General features: G+C 45.8%; 1 protein-coding gene across 3 annotated transcripts; it reads left to right on the top strand.

Moving 5' to 3' along the window:
• Positions 1-2,923: 2,923 nt before the first annotated feature.
• On the top strand, positions 2,924-21,106 carry LOC108502759 (putative hexokinase HKDC1). Of its 3 annotated transcripts, XM_017825997.1 has the most exons (19): positions 2,927-3,232; positions 6,690-6,852; positions 9,154-9,302; positions 9,396-9,515; positions 10,268-10,363; positions 11,594-11,693; positions 12,332-12,515; positions 12,815-12,970; positions 13,714-13,947; positions 14,693-14,750; positions 14,856-14,997; positions 15,300-15,448; positions 15,546-15,665; positions 17,141-17,236; positions 17,328-17,427; positions 18,257-18,440; positions 19,147-19,302; positions 19,922-20,155; positions 20,475-21,106. In XM_017825997.1, the coding sequence occupies exons 1-19, from the start codon at positions 3,170-3,172 to the stop codon at positions 20,617-20,619; spliced, it is 2,649 nt and encodes an 882-aa protein (XP_017681486.1). In that variant the 5' UTR covers positions 2,927-3,169; the 3' UTR covers positions 20,620-21,106. The 3 variants fall into 3 exon arrangements, with proteins under 3 accessions (XP_017681487.1, XP_017681485.1, XP_017681486.1); XM_017825996.1 differs by having other exon boundaries at positions 2,926-3,232; positions 14,693-14,997; XM_017825998.1 differs by lacking the exon at positions 19,147-19,302 and having other exon boundaries at positions 2,924-3,232; positions 14,693-14,997.
• The last annotated feature ends 2,918 nt before the right edge of the window (positions 21,107-24,024 follow it).

The raw sequence follows: 24,024 nt of genomic DNA, 5'->3' as shown, positions 1-24,024 counted from the left end.
CTCTTAAGCTAATATGCTCTTTTCTGTCTGTGCTGTTTCCATCTCTTTTAAATAGTATCTGTCCTTGGATTGGATTTTCCCTCGGGTGCTCTGCCTTGCTTTCCATCCTGGTGTTGCCCTGTGAGGGGCATATGTGGGATGAATGTAGGGACTTCTTTCTGTTCTGAGCTTTGATGAACTTGTAGGAATATAGTGGGGAATGAACCTGCTGCTACTTTGACGGGGGGGAATATATTCTAAAGGTTGGTCTTGGAATAATAAGCTATAATGAAGAAGTTATAATTTCACTGTCTCCTTGTTAACCTGGGTACCAAACTCAGCAACCAGTGTTGCCACTATCTCACCAAAGATAGATATGTTTCTCCCACAATAAAATGCTTATTGATACAGTACCTCTTTCTCGAGGTAACTGGTGCATGTTTAGCTGACGTACTCAAGACATTTATCTGAATTTCCCCATCGTAGCTGTGAGCTCCTTTTCTCTGCAGGTCTTTGACTGCAAGGCTGTGGGAGGCAGATGAGCACCACACTCTTCAGATTCTCTGTTTTCCCTTGAGATGGGGCTTGGAGGGAGAACTGCAGGAGGAGGAAGTAGAGAGAGGGGTATTACAATTTTGAAGTCTTGTTTGGCCCTGCCGAAGCGGGGAGGGAAGGTTTGTGAATAACTTTTACTGGGTGCAGCTCTAACAAAGGGGAAAATCAACATTGCCTCAAGCCTCCGAACTGCGTGTGATGGGAGCTGACCTGTCACCTGGGCCTGCAGAGGTTCCCCTGTTCTGGCAGGATCTGTATGAAATGGCTGTACTGTTTTTGGGTGTTGGGCCCTTGGTGCATTGAACTGCTGTCTGTGTGGAAATGAGATCATGTCTTGTCTTCTCTTGGACAACAAAAGCCGGGAGCCAGGATACCCCAGGGATGAGCGAACAGGTTACGCAGCGATTCTGACACGTCAGGTATTTCACAGAGCTTGCTGCCAGTTTAGGAACATTTGGATCTTAGAGACCCTTTTCCAGTGGCATCCTTTAGAGAAAGAAAGAAAAGAGAGAATGAAAAATAAATCTACTGTATTACAGACACAATGAGGTCTGGATCAAAGTGGGATGGAGCTTGAAAGGTGATGTTTTGAATTTTGCTGGTCAGAGGGGTTGTGACTCGGATGGCATGGGTAAACAATGAGGAGAGAGACAGTCCCTCTGGGAGTCAGTGTCTGACTTCACAAGCCAGCAGTTATTAAAAGATGAATAGAGGAGAAGTGAACCGTGCTCTCTGGCTGGTAGCGTGGCTTATTTTCTTCTTTCTTTTCTCCCTTTCTCTCGAAGATCAAAGGCCTAATTTTAGAACAAGCCCTATTTATGGACTGCTCAGCTACTCTGTCTGCTTTACTCTTGTTCTAGAATAGTGGAAAATAAATGGAGCTGGCGGGATCTCCCAGTGTCTAGAGCTCATCCCTGATGCAAGGCAGGAAGGGGGGGGGTGTAAAAAAAAAAAAAGAAAAAGACCTTTCCTAGCAGAGGTTCTGTATGATCTGTCTCTGCAGAAGGAGTTCCCCTCCCTCAGCTCTTTCAGTCTTTCCTCGTGATCAGAGGCTGAAAAAATGTGACCCGTGAGTGCTCCTGATGTTCAGCAGAGCTAACTCCTCCTGATCCGTGCCTTGACGTGCCAGAGCTGCCAGGACAGGGCACAGTCCTCTTCCCTAGGCTGGTGCTGAGGATGGAGTTGAGTGTTGTGTTGTGTGTGGATTATACTCCTGTATGTGCACCCACCATGGGGATCAGTTGTACTTCTCTTTTACAGTAGCAGGAGATTGTTGGGTCCACTCTAGGCTGTGAATTGATGTAGTCAGACATCCCTTTCTGCTGACTGGCTGCCTCTGCCCCACTCTGCATCTCCAGACCTAATTTTCTACTGCTTAGTAGTTCTTTGTGTCCCCTCACATTATTTGGCACTCCCTTCCCCCTTTCCATTCCCTTTTCTCCCCCTGCTCTTTTTCTAATCTTATCAAAATAATTTTTAATTGTTAACTTGTTCTGTACAATTTTGGGTGACAGTTGTCTGCCAGTGCAGTAAGTGTGATCAGTCCAGCTGAGCAGTAACTGGGGGGAAACACGCCGTGTGTAGGTGCAGTTTGGAAGTGAGCCTCTAATTGCCCCATGAGAATGCCTTTTGGGATTTTTTCTCTCTCTCCTTTGTGTCAGCATTTCACCCAGTTCCCTTTGGATGAGGTTTCCATAGTTCATATCACTTGATACACTGACAAAATTCTGGAAACACTTGTGTATGCAGGGTGAACTTTTGAGAGGAATGGTTAAAGACTGTCAAATTCTGGTGGTGTGAGGAAGCTGCTCTCGCTGCAGGCGCTCTGTGCTGCCAGTTAAAGGCACCTCTCCAGTGAGGCAGTGTGATACCCACGCTGCTGGCTGCCAGGTCAGTCTGCCCCCTGCCCAGCTTTTGCAGTACTGAGGATCTTCATTGGTCTGAAGCTTTGTCTTCAGGAGGGGTGGAGAATAAGTAACCAGTCCCCAAGGTCTGTGCTGGGAATTGAACCCAGCTGGGGGCAGCAGTCTGTGTGTCTCTGCTCCTTTACAGCTGAAGCCTAATTGGTAAAAAGCTGCAGATAAGGTTGTGCTGTGCAGAACTGGAGTGGAGTTCATTCATGCAGAAGAGCCTGTCTCGCAAATAGGAGTGCTGAGAAGGGGGAAGAAACCTTCTCAAATGCTGTGTAACTCCTGATTCCCGGCAGTGCTTTGCTGGAGGCTGCTGTGGTGGGAGCCGGGCAGCCCCCCTGAGTGAAGAGGGGCTGCTGCATAGCAACTGCATTGCCAAATGGTAACAATTCCCAAGTGGGGCAGTAACAAAATCGATTTTTCTCCCCTTCAGCTTGGCAGCTCTCCAGGTGCCTGCTCTGGCACAATGAAGTGTGTAGCTGGGGAGGGAGGGACTTTGGGTTGATGGGGTGGTGATACAGGGAGACAGAAGTTTAACCACTGAACCGATCACACTGGATGGATTTATTTCTGGACTCAGTTTCCCAGGAACTCCACTATTCCACCCTGGGGGAAATGGCTCAGCTGAAGTCCCTCTAGCTCCAGCTTCGTGAATAAAGACCTGTGGCATCGGAGTTAATCACAGCAGCTCTGTCACTACTGACTCATCCATCTGCTCCAAGACAATGTTTGCCGTCCACTTGCTGGCTTTCCATTTCACAAAGCTAAAAGAGGATCAAATAAAAAAGGTAAGATGCAGCGTTAGCTGATTCCTGTTTTGAGAACTGTTACCCAGATGGGGAGGGGTCTGCAGTATGTAATGCTTTCCAGATAATGGCATTATCTACTAAAGCCATTCAGCCAGATGGGGTAAGAAGTATTTAAACCCTAAACCACCTGACAAGTGTGAAAATAGGTCTGGTTTGTGCTTTCCCCTGCACAGTTGTAAGTGCTTCTCCAGTAATGGAGCAAATGATGCTCAGTAAGAGACAATAAGGACAAGTGCTTAAACTTTCTCTGGTGTGGGGTGATGTAGTCCAGAGGGCAGAAAGGAACCTCTTGCTGAGTTGCTTTGCAAGTGTAGCAGGAAGGATGGGATTTCTCAAGCTGAGTAGGAATCAAGAGTCAGTCACATTGTAGCAGGCATAGGGAAGACTCCTGGAGCCTTCGGGCCAGGTCTGCTGGAACTTAGGAGACATTTCCAACTAGCATAGGTGTGGGAGGAGTGCCTGTGCCTCCTCTCTGTTTGTCCAAACTTGGCTAATCACTGATGTTTATAGATGTGACCTTTAATTACAGTTGGAAAAGCTTGAGACGGCCCAGATCTGAAGCCATCAAAGTGAGTTGCCTAATGCTGCTGTTTCCTAATCTATTTTCATGGCCACGCTGGAATGGGTTTTGCACTCAGGTCCATCCTGAGACCACATTGGACTTGTAAGCTTTGTGGGTCAGAGGTCCTCTGGTTTCTAGACATGTCCCGTGCAGGTCTTCTGTGTTCCTGGTGTCTCCCTTAAGTGCTGCCACTGCTGCCAGGCTCTGTCCTGGTTTTCCAGCTGGCTGGAGGTGGGGCTGTCTGTGGATGCGTGGCGGGAGATCCAAGGTCCTGATGCATGGATCCACTTGCACCACTGAGTCCACCAGCACAGCCAGCAACATCAGCTTCTCTCTGTGCCCTAAACGTGCAGTGGCTTGTTATTAGGAGGGCTTCTTCCGCTGATTCTGCTTTGGAGAGATGCATTCCAAGAAAGGCACTGGTATCTCAACAGTCAGATTCTGTCTTTGACTCAGACACAACCCTTTTATCCCTAGGATTTAACATGATCAGAAAAGGGCCCCAATGCCCCTTTCTTGTGTGCAGGAGCTGATCTAAAATCTCTAATACAGACAGTGCTATTTCTTCTTACTTTTTACTAAGAGAAGAGACCCTGTGGAGCAGTGCTTGGGTGGAGCTGAGGGAGGACTTCCCTGAAGTGAGGACAGTGGAGAGGAGAGGGCAGAGGAATTCTGGCAAAACCATGAATGTGAGTCTTTCTGCTAGGTCCAAAGTAGCCCTTCCTGAAGGCAAGAAGCCACATGCTCCTTAGACTTCTCCTTCAAGGAGCCTAAGGTAGGCTGTAGGGAACAGAGTTGATTTCTCCCTCATTAGAAAGAAGGATTGCCTTCCCACCTCTCCCTCCCCAGGCTTATTTACTCTGTGGTGGCAAAACCAAGAGTCCTTGTGCCATGAAAACAGTGCTGTTTTTCCATAATTCAGGCAAGGCTCTGTTCTTGTACCATGGGAGGGAGGCAGTGAGTTTGGTGTTGCACAGCCTGGCCATTCCTGTGTTTACAAGCCAATGGTATGTGAGCAGGGTCTTGCTCTGGTTGTAAATCAGGCTGGCTTTCCTGGGCTCTGCCTTATCTAGTTCCTTGGAGAGGACTATCTGCTCCTATAGTTGTAGGTAAACAGGGTAGGGAATGCAGTTTCTCTGGGGAGCAGGGAGCCTGGGCATGTTCTCTGCAAACAGACGTGGCAATTTTTATTACTCTTGAGTTTTTTTCCACAGGGACTTCTGTCACAAAGTTATTTGGGTCTGTGTCAGTGTGTGAGTGCTCCAGGCATTGTACTTTCTCCAAAAAAGCAGTATGGGTGCATGGGCTGAGGTGATGGATCCCACACAGTGGTGAGGCCTCAAAAAACCCTTGGAGGAAATCAAGTGCATGTGCAAACCAGGGCTACAAAGACAAATCTAAATAATGTCCTTTTCAAGGCACAGTTGTATCCAAAGGCAGCTGCTACTTTTGGACAATTGCATTTTGTAGTTTAGCACTTCCTCCTTTGTGTATGTTAGGTAAGTGCTGGAGTGATTTTCAGGATCCTGGTTCTTTCAGGTTGGTCATTGCTGACCATCAGTTTCAAATGAGACTGTGAATAGGTAACTCGTTTGTGCCTCATTAAAATAGGTGGCTAGTCCAAATTGCAGCAGAGGCCAATTTATCTGCAACCTGCATTCCCCTCTGTTTAAAGAATGCAGCTTTTTTTTAGTTCTGCCTTGTTGCTGATGCGACTTGATTTGTACCTGTTCTTCCAGCCCTCCAGACCTCTCTCTATGTAAATGGGACTGAAGAAATGCTCTGAAGAGATAAAGCAACATAACAACATAGCCCATGGTGCAAGAGCTGAGTATCTGTGCTAGCAAAGCGTTGGGGACTGTCCCCCCTCTCTCCCCTGCCCACTGCCCCTGGGCCTGAGTCTCGTATTGTGGGGAGCAGGATGTGAACAAGAATTACCATTCAGGGGACATCCAGCTGTTTGGAGGACACAATTATTATGCCTGCATTATGTTCATACAGCACCAAACTCTGGCTCCCCAGTGGAAAAGCTTCTGGATGTTGATAGATTGTTATTTTGCTGTGTTAATCCTCTGTTGTACCCAGTTTCTAAGCCATATTATTTACAGCCTTGCAGGTAAATGTCAGTCCCAGCAGCACGTGATCCTGAAGCAGAAAACATGTGTAATTTTGCCCCGATGAAGCTGTACATAAACACTGATTAGCTTTTCTACCAGTTTATCAGAATGAGCTACTTTGTAGATGCTTTTGATTCCCTTTAAATTCAACTGGCTTTTGTTTCAATGTATACTGTAAGTTACAGACCCTTAAGAAAGGGTATTGATTGCACCCAAAAATGTGTTTTAATGTAATCCTAGAATCACAAGAGAATGGAGGCTAGAGCTGGAATGAGAAAAAGCCTTTGAGCTCCAGCCTGGCATTCCAACAAAGTTAATTGGCTGTGGAGTGAAGCAGTAGCTGAATAGATGTTTTTGGGTTGTGGCTGACACGCTTGGGTACTGATGGCATTTTCTGGACCTGCCTCAGAGAGGTCAGATTCTCAGCAGCTCAAGATACTTTGCAGTTCTAGTTCATGACATGTATAGGAGGAGAGGATGGTGTAAAAGCAGCTAGTCAGGGTCTCAGGAAAGTCTCATGGGCTTATGTAGGTTGGCAAGTTACTGAGCCATAAGAAAAGATGGCCAATTTTTGGAGAGTAATTCACTAAGGCTGCATTAAACATTGTTCAGACAAAAGTTTTAGAAGAGTAAATGTTCTGGTGATGCCCTAGAGCTTGCTTGCACTGACAGTCGTGGTGCTGAGGTCAAAAACGAACTGAACAACTGGTAGTTGGTGAGCACTGAGGAGCATGAGTGACACCTTTGCTGTTTGCAGGTTGACAGGTACCTGTATCCCCTGCGGCTCTCCGATGATGTCCTGGTGGATGTGATGGGTCGTTTCCAGGCTGAGATGGTGAAGGGGCTGAGCCGGGACACGAACTCCACAGCGACAGTGAAAATGCTGCCGTCGTTCGTGCGCTCGCTCCCCGACGGCTCCGGTGAGTTCCCCCTGCCCCAGCTCCGCAGGGCTGGGCCAGGAACGTGATGCTGCTGCCAGTCTTCCAGGACAGCACAGCAGAGGCACAGGGCCCCCAGTGCCTTTGGCTGTCTCACTGAGAAAGCAGGTGTATAGTGAGAAGACAACAGCCTCTGGCAGGAATTTTTTTCCTTGCAGCAGGTGGATCTTGACCCAGTGCTGCTTGTTTGAGGAAAGGACCTCCTAAGTGCTCCAAAGCAGCCCCTCCCCTGGTGCAGGCCTTGCTGCAGGAGTTGTGGCTGGACATGGCAAGGGCAGCCTCTACAGCCCAGAGCCTGCAGTGCAGTGTGCTGCTGGTATGGGATATGGCCTGGCCTTCTTGGAGCTACAGGGAGGGCAGGATGCTGCAGAGAAACCCCGCAAACTGCCACATGACAGCAACGGTTGTGTTCTCAGACCTGTGATCCCCTCTTGACTCCTGACAGCAAACCCTACTCTGCTTTTTCTAATGCTCCAAAAAGTGATCCCCTCCTGCCTTTCCTTGCCTTCTGCACTGGGAAAATCTGCTTCTGGATGGGGTCTACCAGGAAACCATCTGCTCTGTTTCTTCAGCTGGATCCTTGTTTCCAGTTGCTCCTGAGACTTAGAGAGGGAGGAAGTGCAATGATGTCCTCTGGAAGGATGTGAGGTCAGGTAGAATTTAAAAGCCCATCTTGTTTGGAGGAGTGTGCACATCCAAAATAACTCTCCTGGCTCAGATGGCTCCTGGCAGTGCAGGCTGACAGAAAATTAAGTTTTTCCCAGGTTTAACCAAGTAAATTGGTATATGCCAATGACTTGGCATATACCAGCTGTGCAGAAACCTGAAGAGAAGTGTTAGCTTTGTACCTCATTTCCACAGGACTTTATTCCTTCTGAAGTTAATTTCCCTGCAGTTCAATGAGAAATAATGACTTTAATGGCATAAAGGGAATATTTGGAGGGAAGTCCCTTGAAATGAGGCATTTCTGAGAGAAACTATATACAATGCCTGGATGGAAATGGGCACTCTTCCTTTTGCTGCTACCTTCATCAAAGAGGAAGAAGTTCTTTCTTAACCACTACAGTTTCAGTGACCATCACTGGTCCTGAGGTCTCATGTGGCACTGACATTGTCCTGAAACAGCAGGGAGCCCCTGAGGTCAGGAGACTTGGAAAATTGCACGTAATGTCAACATTGTTGCAAGACTTTGTTTTCCTGAAGGTCAGCTTGGGACAGTGTCCCCCTGGCCTGTGTGTCAAGGACATGCTGCAGCATCGAGCTGGGCTGTGTCTTACTGACACACTGCCTACCTTAAATATCACATTGGCTTTTCTATTTTTGCTCTCTTGAAAAATCCTGGTTGGTATTTTAATTCCAGACAAAATTTCCAGCAGGTTTAAGCACCTCAGACTTGGATGGATTTTTCCCATTTGTAATAGCAGTGAGCCTTCAGATTTTTCTGAGTGATCCAATTTGCCTCCTCACCTTAGTGATAGCTGACCATGGTATTACAGGTAGAATTTCCTGCTTCTTTCCCTTTCAGGGCCAAATTTGATAAAATTTGGTCAGATGTTTCAAAAATCGTGCAAGATTAGGCACATGCCATTGCATTTTCCTTTTGGGAAGGGCCTTCTCCTGTGTGTGGGATAAATAATTGTTTTATTGTAGCAGTGAGGCCAACCTGTCCTTCCATCTGAGTCAGTCTGCTGCTGGAGAAGCATGTGTTTGAGCTAAGACTGTGAAACAAAATGGTACTTTTACAGAAACACCTAAAGGCATTTGAAAAGGATTGTATTGGTTGCCTTTGGGTGGCAAATTAGTCTTGCCCCACTTGGAAGTTGACTTCTGCACTAAGGCTGAGTTTTAACATGTGACTGCAAATCCCGCATTCTTTACTGGTTGTAGGTAATGCTCTCACACTGATTTTCCCACGTTTCAGTGAGGGATTTGCAGCCTCTCTGTGCTCTGCTTGGATTTGCACTCACTTTGGGTCTTTCTTGCTGAGAAGCTCATCCTTCTGCAGCTTGAAAACATGCTGCTGTGGAAGGAGCAGGGTGGACAAACCCAGGCTGCTAAATAAAAGTTGAATTAGCTGTTAAGTAACAAGTTAACAGGAGGGACCTGGCACCCTGGCTTAGGGCTTCCAGCTCTCAGTGATGTTGCCGGGCCAATGGGATAAGGATCTGCTGTGGTGGGGTAGGACAGCTGGAGGTGAGGGAGGGCCCTGGGCTGTGCCTTCAGTGTGGCATCTGAGCTGGGCCTTGTGGCTGTCACCGGTGATGGGGCCTGTTTGTGTTGCAGAGAAGGGGGACTTCCTCGCCGTCGACCTGGGTGGCTCCCTGTTCCGTGCCCACGAGGTGAAGGTGTTTGATGATGGGAGGCAGAGCAGCCAGCTGGAGAGCAAGTTCTACCCCACACCCAAGGAGGTCACCCAGGGGAACGGTGCCGAGGTAGGGCACTGCTGTGGGGCTGCTCTGCTTGAGCACCTGCCTGCAGGACACAGCCTGACCCTGTCCACTCCTTTCTTTGATTTTTCTTTCCAGCTCTTTGATTACATTGCTGACTGTCTGTTAGACTTCATGGAGACCAAAAACCTGAAGCATAAGAAGTTACCTCTTGGCTTTACATTTTCTTTTCCATGCAAACAGACCAAATTGGAAGAGGTAGGATGCACTAAAAAATACTGTTGGCGAGCTGAGCTCCTTGCAGGATCCGTAGAAGCTGATGAATGGATGTGTTACCCTGGGTTTTTCTTGTGGGATTGTGTTTACATTGCCCTCTGAAGAAGGCATGGATTAGCATTAGCATTTAACTAGACTACCTTTCAAACACTCATTTCTGATCTCAGGGCAACATGATCTTTAAGCTAAACTATTCTAGTTTCACAGGAACCATGTACCCTTTTATGAAGACTATTAGACTGTAAAACACACAGTTTTATGTCTTGAGGCATCTTTATTTTTTTAACCACTCTCAGTGTTTTATTTACAGTTGATTCTAAATAGGAAAGACCTGTAGCTGAGTTGTTTGAGAGACCTCGTGGGGAAATGAAGGGCTGTTTGCAATTATTCTGTGTTCTCTCATTCTAGCCTCTCTTATTCATAGGGATCTGTGCTTTGGGTCCCAGTCCTGCCAATGCTTTGTGCTTAATGCTGTTAGTTTGTGATGACCATCAGGAAAGCTGCACGTGCTTTACACAGAGCACAGGGAGAAGCATTTGCAGGATTGGGGCTTTATGAGTGTGCCTGTTTGGTTGTGTTGTTACTGACAGGCACCCCAAGGTAAGACATTGACCCAGTTTTAATGTGTGGAGAGACACAGTGGGCTTCTCCACAGCCTTTGGTCTCGGCTGGCTTTGTGGCAGGTTTGTGTGCTAAAGCTGGAGCTTTTGGGTCACCACACTGTTACTTTTCAGGGGGTTCTTCTTGCCTGGACGAAGCACTTCAAGGTCCGAGGGGTTCAGGACACAGACGTGGTCACCTCCCTGCGCAAGGCCCTGCAGAAGCATAAGGCAAGTTTTGTACCTGCAGGAGCTGAACCTGTGTGGCCTCAGAATGTCCTCCTGGGAGATCAGCTCTTGGTGTGTGGGTCCTTTGGGAGCTGTCAGGCATCCTCCAAGGGACAGCCAGTAACAAGTGTCCAACATGGGTGTATATTTAGTAGATCTGACTCCCTCGGAGCTGCAAGTGACAGGCTGCCCTAGTACCAGTGAGGGCACTGCACACTAATAAACCAAACTGGGACAGCATAGCCCCACTGTCTGAGCTAAAGGGCATCTGTTGTGAAAGTACTGGGTGAGATATAAAACACTCAGTAGTTTCACAGCCTGGCTTGTGGGATGAAGGTTGGTTAGGGGAAACTATCGTCTCAAATTAGCAGCCTAACTCTACCAGGGCTTGCCTGTCCACCTCAATCTGTGGGATGGAGCAATTGATTGTAATTTTTAAGATCAGCAGTAAGACATGGTTAAATCTGCCCTTGAACTAGCATGTACTTGGAATAACATTGTGTTTTAATATTCTGGAAAGCCTTGTTGTTCATGTTTGGTGCTATTGGTAACGCCATCTAAGAAATAAAAAGCATCTTTCCGTGTCTTCATGGCTTTGTGGTAAAGGAGGAAATTCTGTTTTCTCATGTGGTAAAAATCCAGCCTTGATTTTGTTTCACTTCTTTTTCTGCATCAGCCTCGTAGTTCAGCAGTAACAAAGGATCTGAGACTTCTGGGTGAAGTGTGGCCTCCTGCTAGTGCTGGCATCTGAGTTACACCAGTCCTTTGATGAGTGTGAAAGGAAAACCGCACAGCCTTGATGGAAAGGCTTTTTACCTGAGTGTGATATTGGTGATATTTGCCATAGCTGCATTCATGTGTGTATGTTTTCTGTCCCATTTGATGGGATCTGCTCAGGGGGTCAGGCATTATCCTTTCACACAGCCCCATAAGCACCGGATCACAGCATTCAAACCAATAACATGTTGCTTTTCTGGCAAATGAGGTTGTATTGGGGAAAAACAAATTTTTCAAGCAAAAACCCTGGCTGACCAAGCACTTGAGAATTCAGAGGTTTTTGTTATTTTACAGGGTTGTGGGGATAATGTTATAAAAGGAAGTAGTGTGTCTCTCTACCAAGGAACTTTCCTGAACCAGGCCTCCGAAGTGCAGCTCCAAAGAGTATGTCTGCATGCTGGTGCTTTAACACACAGCTTTTTCCCCCCTGTTAATCACCTCTCTTTGTGCTATTAGGACATAGATGTTGATGTTTTGGCACTGGTCAATGACACTGTGGGAACCATGATGACCTGTGGATATGATGATGAGCGCTGTGAAGTTGGAGTCATAATTGGTAATTTTTTCTGTTCACTGAGTAGGGTTTTTTTGCCCTCAGTTGTTGAATTCTGACAAATCTGGAGTAGAAGGGAGTTTCCCAGTACAGGAAAGAGCAGAAAGAAAATGGAAAAAACAATGGTTAGATTTTTCAAGCCTGGCTGCCTTCTGTAAAGCAGCTGTTTTTATGCTGATCACATTGCCATCAAATGCCACAGTCCCCATTTTGTCTGGGTTCAGTTGTGACCAGCATACTAAACTTTTCTGCTGACTGTATAGAAAATTACTGTGTGTCTGTCCAGAGAAAGAAATTCCTCTCACGTCTGGTAGTTAGAATCAGTTACACTTCTGTAGTTTCTTCATTTTGTGCACTGGGATGGTTTTTTTAAGGCACATGGAAGTACATTTGAAAAAGAAAAAAAAGTTTTTAAGCAAGTCAAGCCTTGGAATAATTTCCCTGTTTTTTCTCTCACTGTGAAATAATGATTTCACAAGTGCAGGTGGCCTATGTTAGCATCACAGACCTCAGGGTTTTGTGTTTGTACTTTCTTCCAAAGGCAATGTACTGACTTATTCCCAAACATGTGGACTTAAAACGAGCAAAAAGCAAACCTGGAACAAAGAGTGATTTATCTGCACTGTCTCTGACACCCCCAGGCACCGGCACCAACGCCTGTTACATGGAGGAGATGCGGCACATCGACCTGGTGGAAGGGGACGAGGGCAGGATGTGCATTAACACGGAGTGGGGGGCCTTTGGAGATGACGGTGCTCTGGACGATCTCCGCACGGAGTTCGATCGGGAGCTCGATCTGGGATCTCTCAATCCTGGGAAACAACTGTAAGTGATTCCCTGACTGACTTGCTGTCCAAGTGCATTTCCAGCCTATGCCAAGAGCCCCTTTGGTCCAGGAATTGTTTCAATGAACCTGAGTTAACTTGGTCCTGGTCCTGTCTTATTCAGTCCTTTCTTTCCGGGAAGGGTGGGTACCTTTCACACCTCTCTGCTTCAGGCCAAGGGATTGCTGCTGTGGTGACTCATGTGTTGTTAAAAAAAGGTGATTGCTCTGGTGTAATGGTGTGGAGGGCTAAAGAGAGGAGCTGGTGAAGACCTGTAATCCCTCCTGTGCCCCATTCCAGGTTTGAGAAGATGATTGGCAGCCTGTATTTGGGAGAACTTGTAAGACTCATTCTCCTAAAAATGACAAAGGAAGGTCTACTCTTCAATGGGAAAGTGTCAACAGCTCTGCTTACCAAGGGCAAGATTGAAATGAAACATGTGTCTGCAATGGAAAAGTAAGAACCTGCAATATGTTCTTTGAGAGAAGCCACTCAATGTTAGTCTTTCACAAGCACAGCAATAATAATGAACGTGTAATTATAATCTGTCAGTGCTGGGAACAACCCTGAAGTGTTCAACTTGATTTTGCTTTTGCCCAGGAGAAAAGTTGACCTTTCTGTAAGTGGGATGGCTGTAAGATAAAGTTTTAGCGAAGTTCCAGAGTAGCAAAAGTATTGCTGACCATCACAGAGGCAGGTTGTGTAAATAACCTCTTCGGAGACCTGAAGACGTTGCAGTTTTCGACTTCTCTGGTGTGGGAACACTGGCGTTGTGGAGGTGTAGTACAGATTCTGGATCAGCTAATGAATGACTACATGGAAAACTCTTGGATTCTGGTGTTTTGAAGAGGAATCCTGGTCCTTGTCATTCCAGGAATGAATGTATTGAGCGAAGCTATGTGTCCATTCCTGTGCTCCCCTCCTATGAACTATTTTATCCCATTCTCTTCTTGGCTAAATAATTAATAAGTCTTACCAAAAGCCGAACCTCAGGAAGCAGCCTCCTAAAAATCAGATCTCTCCCCTGGGTGCTTTTGGGAATAGTGCGGGAGAGACACCACTGGCTTTATGGGAACCAGTTATGGTGCTGCCTGGTAGGTGGCCCTGGTCTTCTCTCATTTCTCTTTGAGCCAACATGCAGCTATTGATTTATGTGTTGCCTTTGCATTAGATGCTGTATTCTTTTGTTTTGGGGGTAGGTACAAGGAAGGTCTGAGCAACACAAAGGAGATCCTGACGGAGCTGAACCTGTTTCCCTCTGAGGAGGACTGTGTTGCTGTTCAGCACGTGTGCACCATCGTGTCCTTCCGCTCGGCCAACCTGTGTGCTGCCGCCCTGGCTGCCATCCTGACCCGCCTGAGGGAGAACAAAAAGCTGCTACGGATGCGAACCACGGTCGGGATTGATGGGGGACTCTACAAAACCCACCCCCAGTGAGTAGCCAGAGGGGGGTTGGTAATTGCTGGCCACATGTTCCCGTTGCAAAGAGTCTCCATCTGCATGCATGTGTGGCTTTTGAGAGAACTACTGGTTTTGCTTCTGGTTTGGGGTGAGATCTGACTTGCTTAGTTATTGCAAAGCTCCTGAGAGCTTTGGAATTTGGAGTGGGGTGGGAAAAACATAACACTTGGAATGTATGGGGAAGTGCAATTGGTTTCTCGAGTGACTCCTGGGCCTCCAGAGCACTTGCAGTTGTGAGTTTTTAATTTTCTTTTGGGTTTTTAATTTCTTAATTTCTAACTAATTTCTAACTAATTTCTTAATTTCTTCTTCTAACACTGTGGGTTTTTAATTTTCTTTTTTTCTCCCCCTACTACCTCCTTGTTTTTGAACCTGTGCTTTCCCAAACTGGAAACTTGCTCAAATATTTCTCCCAAACTGGAGGGAGGTCTGATTCCAGATGGAGACTCACACCCTCTGTGACCGTTGCCTGGCTTCTCTCCAGTGTCCCTATCCCTTGGCACTGACACTTGTTGAGAGGTATCTTCACTTTCCTGTAAGCGTTCAGGTTCTATAGAACAGCCATAAATCAGGATTGTTGTTCCCACCTCCTGGAGCAGTTTCTGACCTCGTGCTCCTCTTGCCTGTGCTGTTGGGTGTGTGCCTGTGCTATGTGTGTGAAGTAAACTGTGCCCGAGGTGCCTGTGAGGGTCTGAAGGGGCTCTCTGTCCCTGGCAGATACGCCAAGCGCCTGCACAAGGTGGTGAGGAGGCTGGTCCCGACCTGCGACGTGCGGTTCCTGCTGTCCCTGAGCGGCAGCGGGAAGGGGGCTGCCATGGTCACGGCCGTGGCACGCAGACTGGCTGCCCAGCGCAGCCACATCGATGCCACCCTCGCCCCCTTCCTGCTGTCCCTGGAGACCCTCAGAGAAGTCAGGAACAAAATGAGGACTGAGCTGGAGTACGGGCTGAAGCGAGAGACACAAGCCAACGCCACCGTGAAGATGCTGCCCACATACGTCCGTGGGACACCAGATGGGACAGGTGAAGTTATTTCCTGATCACCTGGAAGTGGTTCAGGAAAGTTTCTTGTCTGTTTTCTGGGGGAAGGGAATGTGACAATCTGGAAAATGGCAGGGGTATTTATGTTGTTAAACCAGAGTTTCCTGTGATGTTACCTGGCTGTTTTTTCAGCCCCACACGAGCACTCAATGGGATAAGTGCCATACGGAGCAGTGCACTCTCTCTAACATGGATGTCTTGGGGATGTGTGGCAGAGTGTGCCATTCTGACTGGCAAACATGTTACAAGAAGCACCAGAATTAAATACCTTTCTTCCCCTGCAGAGAAAGGAAAGTTCCTTGCCCTTGATCTTGGTGGCACAAATTTCAGGGTTCTGCTGGTCAAAATCAAAAGTGGGAGAAGAAGATCTGTGCAAATGTACAACAAAATCTTTGCCATTCCTTTGGAGATCATGCAAGGGACAGGGGAAGAGGTAATCTCGAATGGAGGTTTAACTGATCCAACCAGGGCCCGTTGTATGGGATTACTTGTGAGATTTACAAAAGCTTTTCCTTTTGCTTTCCTTCCAGCTCTTTGACCATATTGTCCAGTGCATAGCAGACTTTCTGGAGTACATGGGGATTAAAGGTGCTCGGCTGCCCCTGGGCTTCACCTTCTCCTTCCCATGCAGGCAAGCCAGCATTGACAAGGTGAGAGCTGCAGGACACAGTGGCTCAGATGGCAGCTGTGCAGCTGCCTGGTGAATGGCATCGATTTGGACAAGGGTGATTGTTGGTTCGGAGACTAATTTGCTGTACTGTGCAAATTAGTTGTGTTTCGTGACAAAGTTACCATCCTATGTGGATATGGGAGGTGGAACTTTAATTTTCTGTATCTGGTAAGAGGTGGATGTTACTTGCTTTTATTCTATAAAGATTAAGCCCTCGTGACAGCAAAATGAACTGCATATTTCTAATAGCCCAAGAATCTCCTTATGCTGCCTTAAGTCTTCAATGGCAGGAGATAACAGGTGCTTCCTTCTGATTGTTGAGCTGTAATCCCAGGGTGTTTCCAAACCATGCTGCACAGCTCTGACTGTACAGCTGCTGCACTACATTAGTTTCTTCTTCTTGAGTGTCAGTGGGCAGACTTGAATTGGCTTTTGGACAGAGGTATCTTCATCTTTCCAGATCTGATGTAAGAAAAGATTATTTTGATGCATTTCCGAAGAGGGACAGGAGATGTTGTGCTTAGTTTCAGTCAAATATGTGGGATATTGGGGAAATCAAGGACTGCTATTTTACTAAATGTTTTTATCTCCTGGTGGGTTTCACAGTAGCTTCAAAGCCTGGAGGTTAGTCTGGTCTGTCTAAATTTTCAGGTCACAGTCAAGAGTACAGCAGTAGGACTTGGCCTTTTGTGGAAACATGAATCCATATGCCTTCCAAACCTACAGCATAGTATTTAGGTCTTGACAAATAATTAGGAACCAAATTCCACAATATTGGTGGCAAACTGAGTGAGAGACAACTATGTCAGGGTCTCACAATATGTAACCCTGTGTGCTTGGTCTTTTACTGTTGCCAGAACTTGAGGGCGGTTTATAAGAGTAGCTTTTTCTCCCACTTGCCCTCTATTTTCTTTTTCTTACTTGGACAGACAGTCTGGAGCCAGTTTCCAAGTGGAAGGCTAATTACTTCATGTAACCTGGAAATCAACCTCTGTCAGGCCAGGTTGCTGTCCAAAAACACAGTAGTGTTGCCCAGAGTTGTGGGATCACACCAAGTGTCCCTCAGTACATGAGCCAAAAATTAACAGAAGATGTTCATTAATGTTTGATGGGTGCTTAATTATTTAGGGCAAAAGTATTTTTTGCAGTCTTTCCCTGACAGACAATACAATGGCTCTGTGCACAGGAGGTGAGATGAGGTTTTCCAAATGGAACTTAGAAGGCACTGAGTGCAGTGCCTTGATAAATAGCTGAGTAAACTGGAGTCACTGCCACTAACAGCTGAGTAACAAAGATACACATGCACACACTCTGCACTAGACACTCACAGTGACCTGTCCAGGAAAACACATTATTTAAAATAAAGGGGATTGGGATTGGAGGCAAGAAAAGACTGATGCTTGGAACGTACAGCTCTCTGTCTTCAATTAGAATTTTCTTTCTGTTCTGTTTCAGGGAACACTTGTGGGATGGACAAAAGGATTCAAGGCAACAGACTGTGAGGGAGAAGATGTTGTTGATATGCTGAGAGAGGCCATCAGGAGAAGAAATGTGAGCTATTCTTTCCTGCTCTTTTTCGTGTATTTAATGCCCCCTCACTCTTCCTCTGGTATTCCACTACTGATTGTGACTTGTGTTTTAGGAGTTTGACTTGGACATTGTAGCAGTGGTGAATGACACCGTTGGGACCATGATGACGTGTGGATATGAGGATCCAAACTGTGAGATTGGCCTTATTGCAGGTACAGTGATGTTGAAGTGACCACCATGAGAGAAAGGCACATATGCAGGTGCTAGGGTTTGGAGTCTGTAAACCAGCATCTTTTATTTGAGCTTGATACATGGTGTTACTGGTCACTTGGGGTTCTTGGCAGATTTGTGTGGTATTCAGTAGGAGACATAACACCTGTAGCAGGTAGGATCCTGAATATGTTGGACTTTTGATCACATCTCTGATAGTGCCTAACAAGTGTATGCAGGGTAACAGAAGGTGAGAACAGCAGATAGAGCATGAATTCTTGTTTTGACAAATGTATTGATATTTACTGTGTAGCCAGGTCATAGACCTTGGAACAAGCAAATGTTCTTAAAAATCTGAATGAATTCTTTTGAGGCTTTCTAGAAGATTCTCCCAATAAGTTCCTTCAAGTTTTGATCCAGAAATGTGTCTAAGCATAGAATCATAGAATGGCCTGGGTTCTTGGCAGGGCTTGCCCTTGGGAAGCACACTGATGATGATGAGCAAGATGATTTGTGGTGCATTATGACCAGACTGGCAGCAATGACTGATCAGTGCTTCACTGCCAGAGCCATTTCTGATCTGCAACAAAGGGCTTCTATGCTGTGGATTTTCTGTGCAGGGCCTGTCTTACTTGGTAACATTCTGTTGGGATAAATTAAAGCACTCTTCCCATCACTGGCTAACCCTTGCTTCTGTAAGATAAAGGAGAAAACTTTGAAATTTGGGGTATGGCGCAGAGAACTTTAACATGACCACTGCAATCATCTTCCATGAGTATCAGGTGCTGCTTCACTTTTCTGGCTGAAGCCTTGTCATTTCTGTCCTTCTAGGAACGGGCAGCAATGTGTGCTACATGGAGGACATGAAAAACATAGAAATAGTGGAAGGGAACGAAGGAAAAATGTGCATTAATACAGAATGGGGAGCGTTTGGTGACAACGGCTGCATTGACAACATCAGGACAAAATATGATAAAGAAGTAGATGAAGGCTCACTAAACCCAGGGAAACAGAGGTAAATGTGATGGTCCTGATGCCAAGAGCCTGATGAAGTCAGTCTTCAAGAGACACTGGCTGGTTTTTAGAACACGCTTAATGAATGAATAATCAAAAAGGAAATGTTAATATTGCATGTCTTGTGCCGCGTGGTAAGTAACCTAAATATCCAGAAAAAAACAAAGAAGTACCTTGTTTCTGTTATCACAGCACTGTTCTCATCTTAGGTCAGTTACCAAACAGTGCAGCTTTTGAGATTTCCCTGGCAAAGTCTAGGTCATGCTTTGTTCCTTCCCTTAGGGTGATTTTTCAAAGGTAAAATACAACTCAAGCAAGAGGATAAGCTGAACTTGACTATTCTTTGTTCAGTAAAGACAGTATTGATCAGGTGTGACTCACTGGGGAATGCGTGGGGAGACAGGGAAGTATTTCACCTCAGTGTGGACTCTGCCTTTAACACTGTGTTCTGTTTATTATTGCAAGGGATTTTTTTCTCTTTCTGTTAACATTTGGCTTAGGAAAATATATTATAATTAGTGTTTGCACTTGAAGTCACTGCAACAGAGTTTTGCTGATTGAAAGATGGATTTCAATGGCTATTGCTCTGCAAACTTGGGCTGCTTTTTTGGGAGTTCATAGGGCATGTACGTACCACTCATGCTGAACAAAGCTAACATGCCATCTCTTTAAATGCACCTTTTTTTTTATCTTTTATAACTTGACAGGTATGAAAAAATGACCAGTGGAATGTACCTAGGTGAAATAGTAAGGCAAATTTTGATTGACTTAACCAAACAAGGGCTGCTGTTCAGAGGACACATTTCGGAGTCACTCATGAAGAGAGGCATATTTGAAACAAAGTTCCTGTCTCAGATTGAGAGGTGAAGTTGTTATATTTACATGGTTTAAATCCTTAGGGCCTTTTGGGACCCCTAGAAAACAAGTGTGTGGAGCCCTTTCCTTCAAGAAGTTAATTACCATTTTCTTCTTTGCATACCTCCCTCCTTCCCATCCCCACAATAAAAGCCAAAAATGAAGAACTGAGGGAGTTCCAGAATTTTTCTGTGATTACATGAATTATCATTTCCCGTTCACACAGCTGGGTTACCTTGGGTGCCTTAACCACCACGCGTGATTATATACTTGGAGTGTTTCTTGTGGGACTTAAAACATTAGTTATCAAAGAAAGTAAAAAGTCAGTGATAGATGAATACATGCTTGCCTACATATCTGTGCATGTTTGCAGTGGTCTTCAGGCCATTTGAAACCCTTTCTGCTGTGGAAAGCCTTGAAAGTGGTGTCTCAGCCTTGAGATCAAAAATAACGGGTGGGTGGCTGATCTGGCTCAGCTCCCTCATGACTTTGGGAGTTAGATGCATTACTGTGTGTGCCTCCTGGAAATACAGTCTGACATGGCAAAGGGCATGGCAGGAGCAGTTTTCAGTCTGAATTGAGGCTTTCCCTAATGGCTTGCTGCTCCGTGTGCTTCCCTCTGCACAGTGACCGGCTCGCCCTCCTCCAGGTGCGGCGAATCCTGCAGCAGCTGGGCCTGGACAGCACGTGTGAGGACAGCATCATCGTGAAGGAGGTGTGTGGAGTTGTGTCACAAAGAGCTGCCCAGCTCTGTGGGGCAGGGCTGGCTGCCATTGTGGAGAAGAAGAGGGAGAACCGAGGTGTGGAGCGCTTGCAAATCACTGTTGGAGTAGACGGGACTCTGTACAAGCTCCATCCACAGTGAGTGCCTTGGTACCACTGCCCTTTGCTGTTTGCTCATTTTCATGTGGAAACATCCCCAGCTGTACCAGCTTTCTACTGAGATGATTAAAAAGTGTGAGAGGGGATCATCCTACGTTTCCCTGCATCCTGTCCTTTCCCTTGCCTTAGTTAAAGGATCAAAAATTGCCAAGTCAAGTCCAGTTACCACTGGGAGGCTCTTTTCTCCAGGGTGTTGAGTGAACTTACTCTTCTGATATTTATTTACCAGTGTTTGAGTGGATTTGAGAACAGAAAGCAGCTGTTAAAATGCTCTGTTCTTCTCTCCCTTTCCTTTCAGTTTTTCCAGAGTCCTGCAGGAAACAGTGAAGGAACTGGCACCTCAGTGTGATGTGACCTTCATGCTCTCTGAAGATGGCAGTGGGAAGGGAGCTGCCCTCATCACTGCAGTGGCAAAACGGTTGCATAATGTTGGGCAGAAGTAGAAATGAGTGGTCAAGTCATTCCAGCGCTGTCAGGCGTGTGCATAGGGATCTGCTGAGTGGTGATTCCAGATAGCTGTGCCAGGCACCAGCACACAGGTACCCGTTTTCAGGGAGCAGCTGCTTTTGACCGACCAGGACTGTGGATTTTTGTCCTTTGCTAGCTTGGATCAGGTGTTTCTAGTCCCCACTGGCATTATTCTTGGCACACCACAGTCTCCTGGGTTCTGTAATTCCTGCAGTGCATCTGTAATGCACATGGGAGAAAACAAACAAACAAATGCAATCCACCCCAAATGTGTCTTTTTACAATGTCTTAATTAAGCTACTGCACCACAACTGGGTTTATCACCAGTTTCTTAGGATTTGTGTGCTTTAGTTTTGGCTTGGCCTGGCTCAAGGAATGTTGAGATCCTGATGTTGCATCTATCTAGTGGGCATGTTTGTTCAACGCTTCACAGGTTTTAAATAAAATTGAAGGTAAAATAAATCAATGGACTTTGGTCAGTGATGCTCCCCCTGCCACTACTCTGGTTGAAAGTGTGTTGTAATGTAATACTTCCTGAGTACAGAGGCATGTTTAATAGATTAATGTAAAGATAAAAATATGATTCCACAGAATATCAGTTTGTGTCAAAATATGTTAGTGCATTTGAGTGCACATAAAGCTAAACTAGCGCTGGGTGGATTTTGACTGTGACTGACTCTTTTGATACTGGAGGAAAGAGAGAATGTAGAAACAAGCAGCTACAGAGTCTGCTATGTCTACGTCAAGGTACGTAGAGAGTATCAAACAGGCCACCAAAATAGCTGTGTAGAGAGAAAAAAAAATCATCTGAATTTCTGAAATTTTTCTCTTTATTCTCCCTCTGTTATCTCCTTGCCTGTGCCTGAGAGAATTGTTTCCATTGTGTGGAAAGGAGTTTATCCCTGGTTTTCATTTTCTGTTGCCTCCTGCTCTGCCTGTGTGTAGCCTGTTTGTAAATAAATCTGGGGTGCCATGAGCCTCTCTGTCTAATGCCTCTTCTGAGTTGTGGGAAGAACATGCAGGCAAGTGGGAGCTTTCTTAGAATATAAATCTTTAAACCTAAACCTTTCTTTAAACCTAAATGTCTAACAGTGCTCAGCAGCACTACAGTTATTCTGAAGGTGGTTTGTGGATAGAGCCCATGGCCTTGTGTGACCAAATGTCCTTCACCTGATTTACCCAGAACAAGCCAAAGCAATCGTATGACACAGAGAGGCAGCAAATCTGCATCCTGCCTAGCTCCTGTTCTCAAGTATTCCTCTATCTCCCTTAATCCTCTCTTCTTGGATATTTGCTTCCTTCCAGGCTGGCAGCAGAAAGTGGGGCCAAGAAATGTGCTTTAAGCCTAGTTAGGTCAAAAGTAACCATCGTGCAGGGGGGGATCAGCAGTTGGGTTTATGTAATAATCTGTAACCAGGCCGCTGCCGGGTTTAAATTTAGCAATCACAGATTCAAAATTGGAAGCTACAGACCCTTCCTGTTTTGTAGTTTTTCAAAAAAACCCCAACATCTCAGCAGCTGTGTCTGTGTTGGAGTTACTGGATGGGTGAAAAATGATACTTGGAAATAGTTTTCACTTCTGAAGGTGTGGTGCTGAGCTCACTGTACTGAGCAGTTGGGAAGAGGCAAGTTGTGAACTCATTACATTTAATGTTTTTCTCCTTTTGTCAAGAAACTTAGTGTTTTACTTTTTGTTTATATTTCAGAATCCACAGAGCCCCAGGAACCAAAGCTTTCTGTGTAGTAAGGGCAGTTATTTGGAATGGAAGTTTGTTCCTGGTGATGAACAGGTTAAATTTGGAGGGGCTGGGTATAGAAGCAAAAAAAAATCAGGTATGGAGGCAATGTGGGGCCTAGAACAGCTCTTCTGCATTGACTGTTTCTCCCTTCAGCACCTGAAATCTTGTACTATCTGGGTGGGTTTGGACCCTTTTGGGGGAGTGAATTGTTCTAATCTGCAAAAGTGCATCTGTGGACGTTGATCCCTGTATATTTGGAAGGAGGGGTTGCAGACTTGCCCCAGAATGGCCACGTGATTATGGTGCAAGAGTTCCTTTTGTACTTGTATTCCAAAGCCTGTTCTACACAGTTGGAATGCAAACCAGTAACAAAAGAAGGCAAACCCCTCACATTTAGAAAGGAGTCCTGTATTGCTTTGATTTTTCTTTTTAATCTCTTTGGGAAAGGAAATATTCTCACGGGGCAGTTTACACCTCAGCTGCAGCTGTTCCTTTCCTGCAGTAGATTCAGCCCACACAATAATAATTTTTTGCATGTGCAGTGTTTTGGGGTTTTTTTCCAGTGAGTCTGTGGGTGTTGTGGAATCTGATCACATGAACCTGGAAGTGCCCACAGTGTGCTCAGTGCCCGACAGCTGTCCTGAGGCCCCCGAGGCCCAGGACACGCGTGCTCCTGCTTTTCCTGCAGGCAGCTGACTTGCTCTGGAGCCAGGCAGCTCCCACACATCTGCTGGGCAGGGACACAGCACCTGAGCTGGGGAGGCAGCTGCTTTTGGAAAGGGAAATGACCAAAGGTTCGCTGGGCAACCCTGGAGAAGGGCGGGATTGGCTCCTGCGGGATTTTACCAGGGATACACACTTCACTTGCAGTTTCCCAGGGATCCCATAGACACACCGATGCTTTGGCTGTCCCTACACCAGAACATTCTCCGACTGGATAACGATGCAGCATCATGTTCCTGATTCTGTCAACATGTGGAAACTCAGACTGTTGCAAACTTGCCACCTCCCTTGCGTAGATGTTAAACTGCTGAAGCAAAACCCTTCTCTGCACATCATATGGGGTGATTCAGTTTAAAGCTCTTGCTTAAAATAAAAGTAGAGGCCTTGCCTTCTATTAAATCAGCCTATCATACACTGAAAAACGTGGTGCAATTTATCACATGACATTGTTAGTCAATTTAAAATAAAATGAGATTCTTTTTTTTCTGCTTTTTCTTTTCTACTGCTTTTTGGATAGCTTTGTGATGCTTCATTTCTGCCTGTTTTCCCTCCAGTCAATACATTTAATGCTCAAATTTATTGATTTTGTTTTGATGCTTCTTTAAGACATGAACATCTTTTTTTCAGATATAGATCATGCTTTTGATTTGGAAAGTTGAAAGATCTTTGAATCACAGGTGTGACAGAAGTATTACTGGGTGGAGGAACTAAGGTTTGTGCTTTTCAGAAGCTCCTAGCAGATGGTTGCAGTTACCCTTTCATCTGTGGGGAAAAGAGGGTCATAAACATGTTGGTTTGCCTGCTAGAGACACATTTGGGTGGCTTTAGATTTGGACAGTGCTGGCGCTTGACTTGTAATCCAGAGAAAATGCAGTAGCAGCTTGGTAGCGACATGTTCCTGTTTTCACTCTGACAAAG

Source organism: Lepidothrix coronata, unplaced genomic scaffold (genome assembly GCF_001604755.1).
Source record: "Lepidothrix coronata isolate B3197 unplaced genomic scaffold, Lepidothrix_coronata-1.0 Scaffold124, whole genome shotgun sequence".
In the NCBI taxonomy this organism is placed as follows: Eukaryota; Metazoa; Chordata; class Aves; order Passeriformes; family Pipridae; genus Lepidothrix; species Lepidothrix coronata.
Note: the sequence above shows the minus strand (reverse complement) of the source record. Positions and strands in the feature narration are given on the sequence as shown.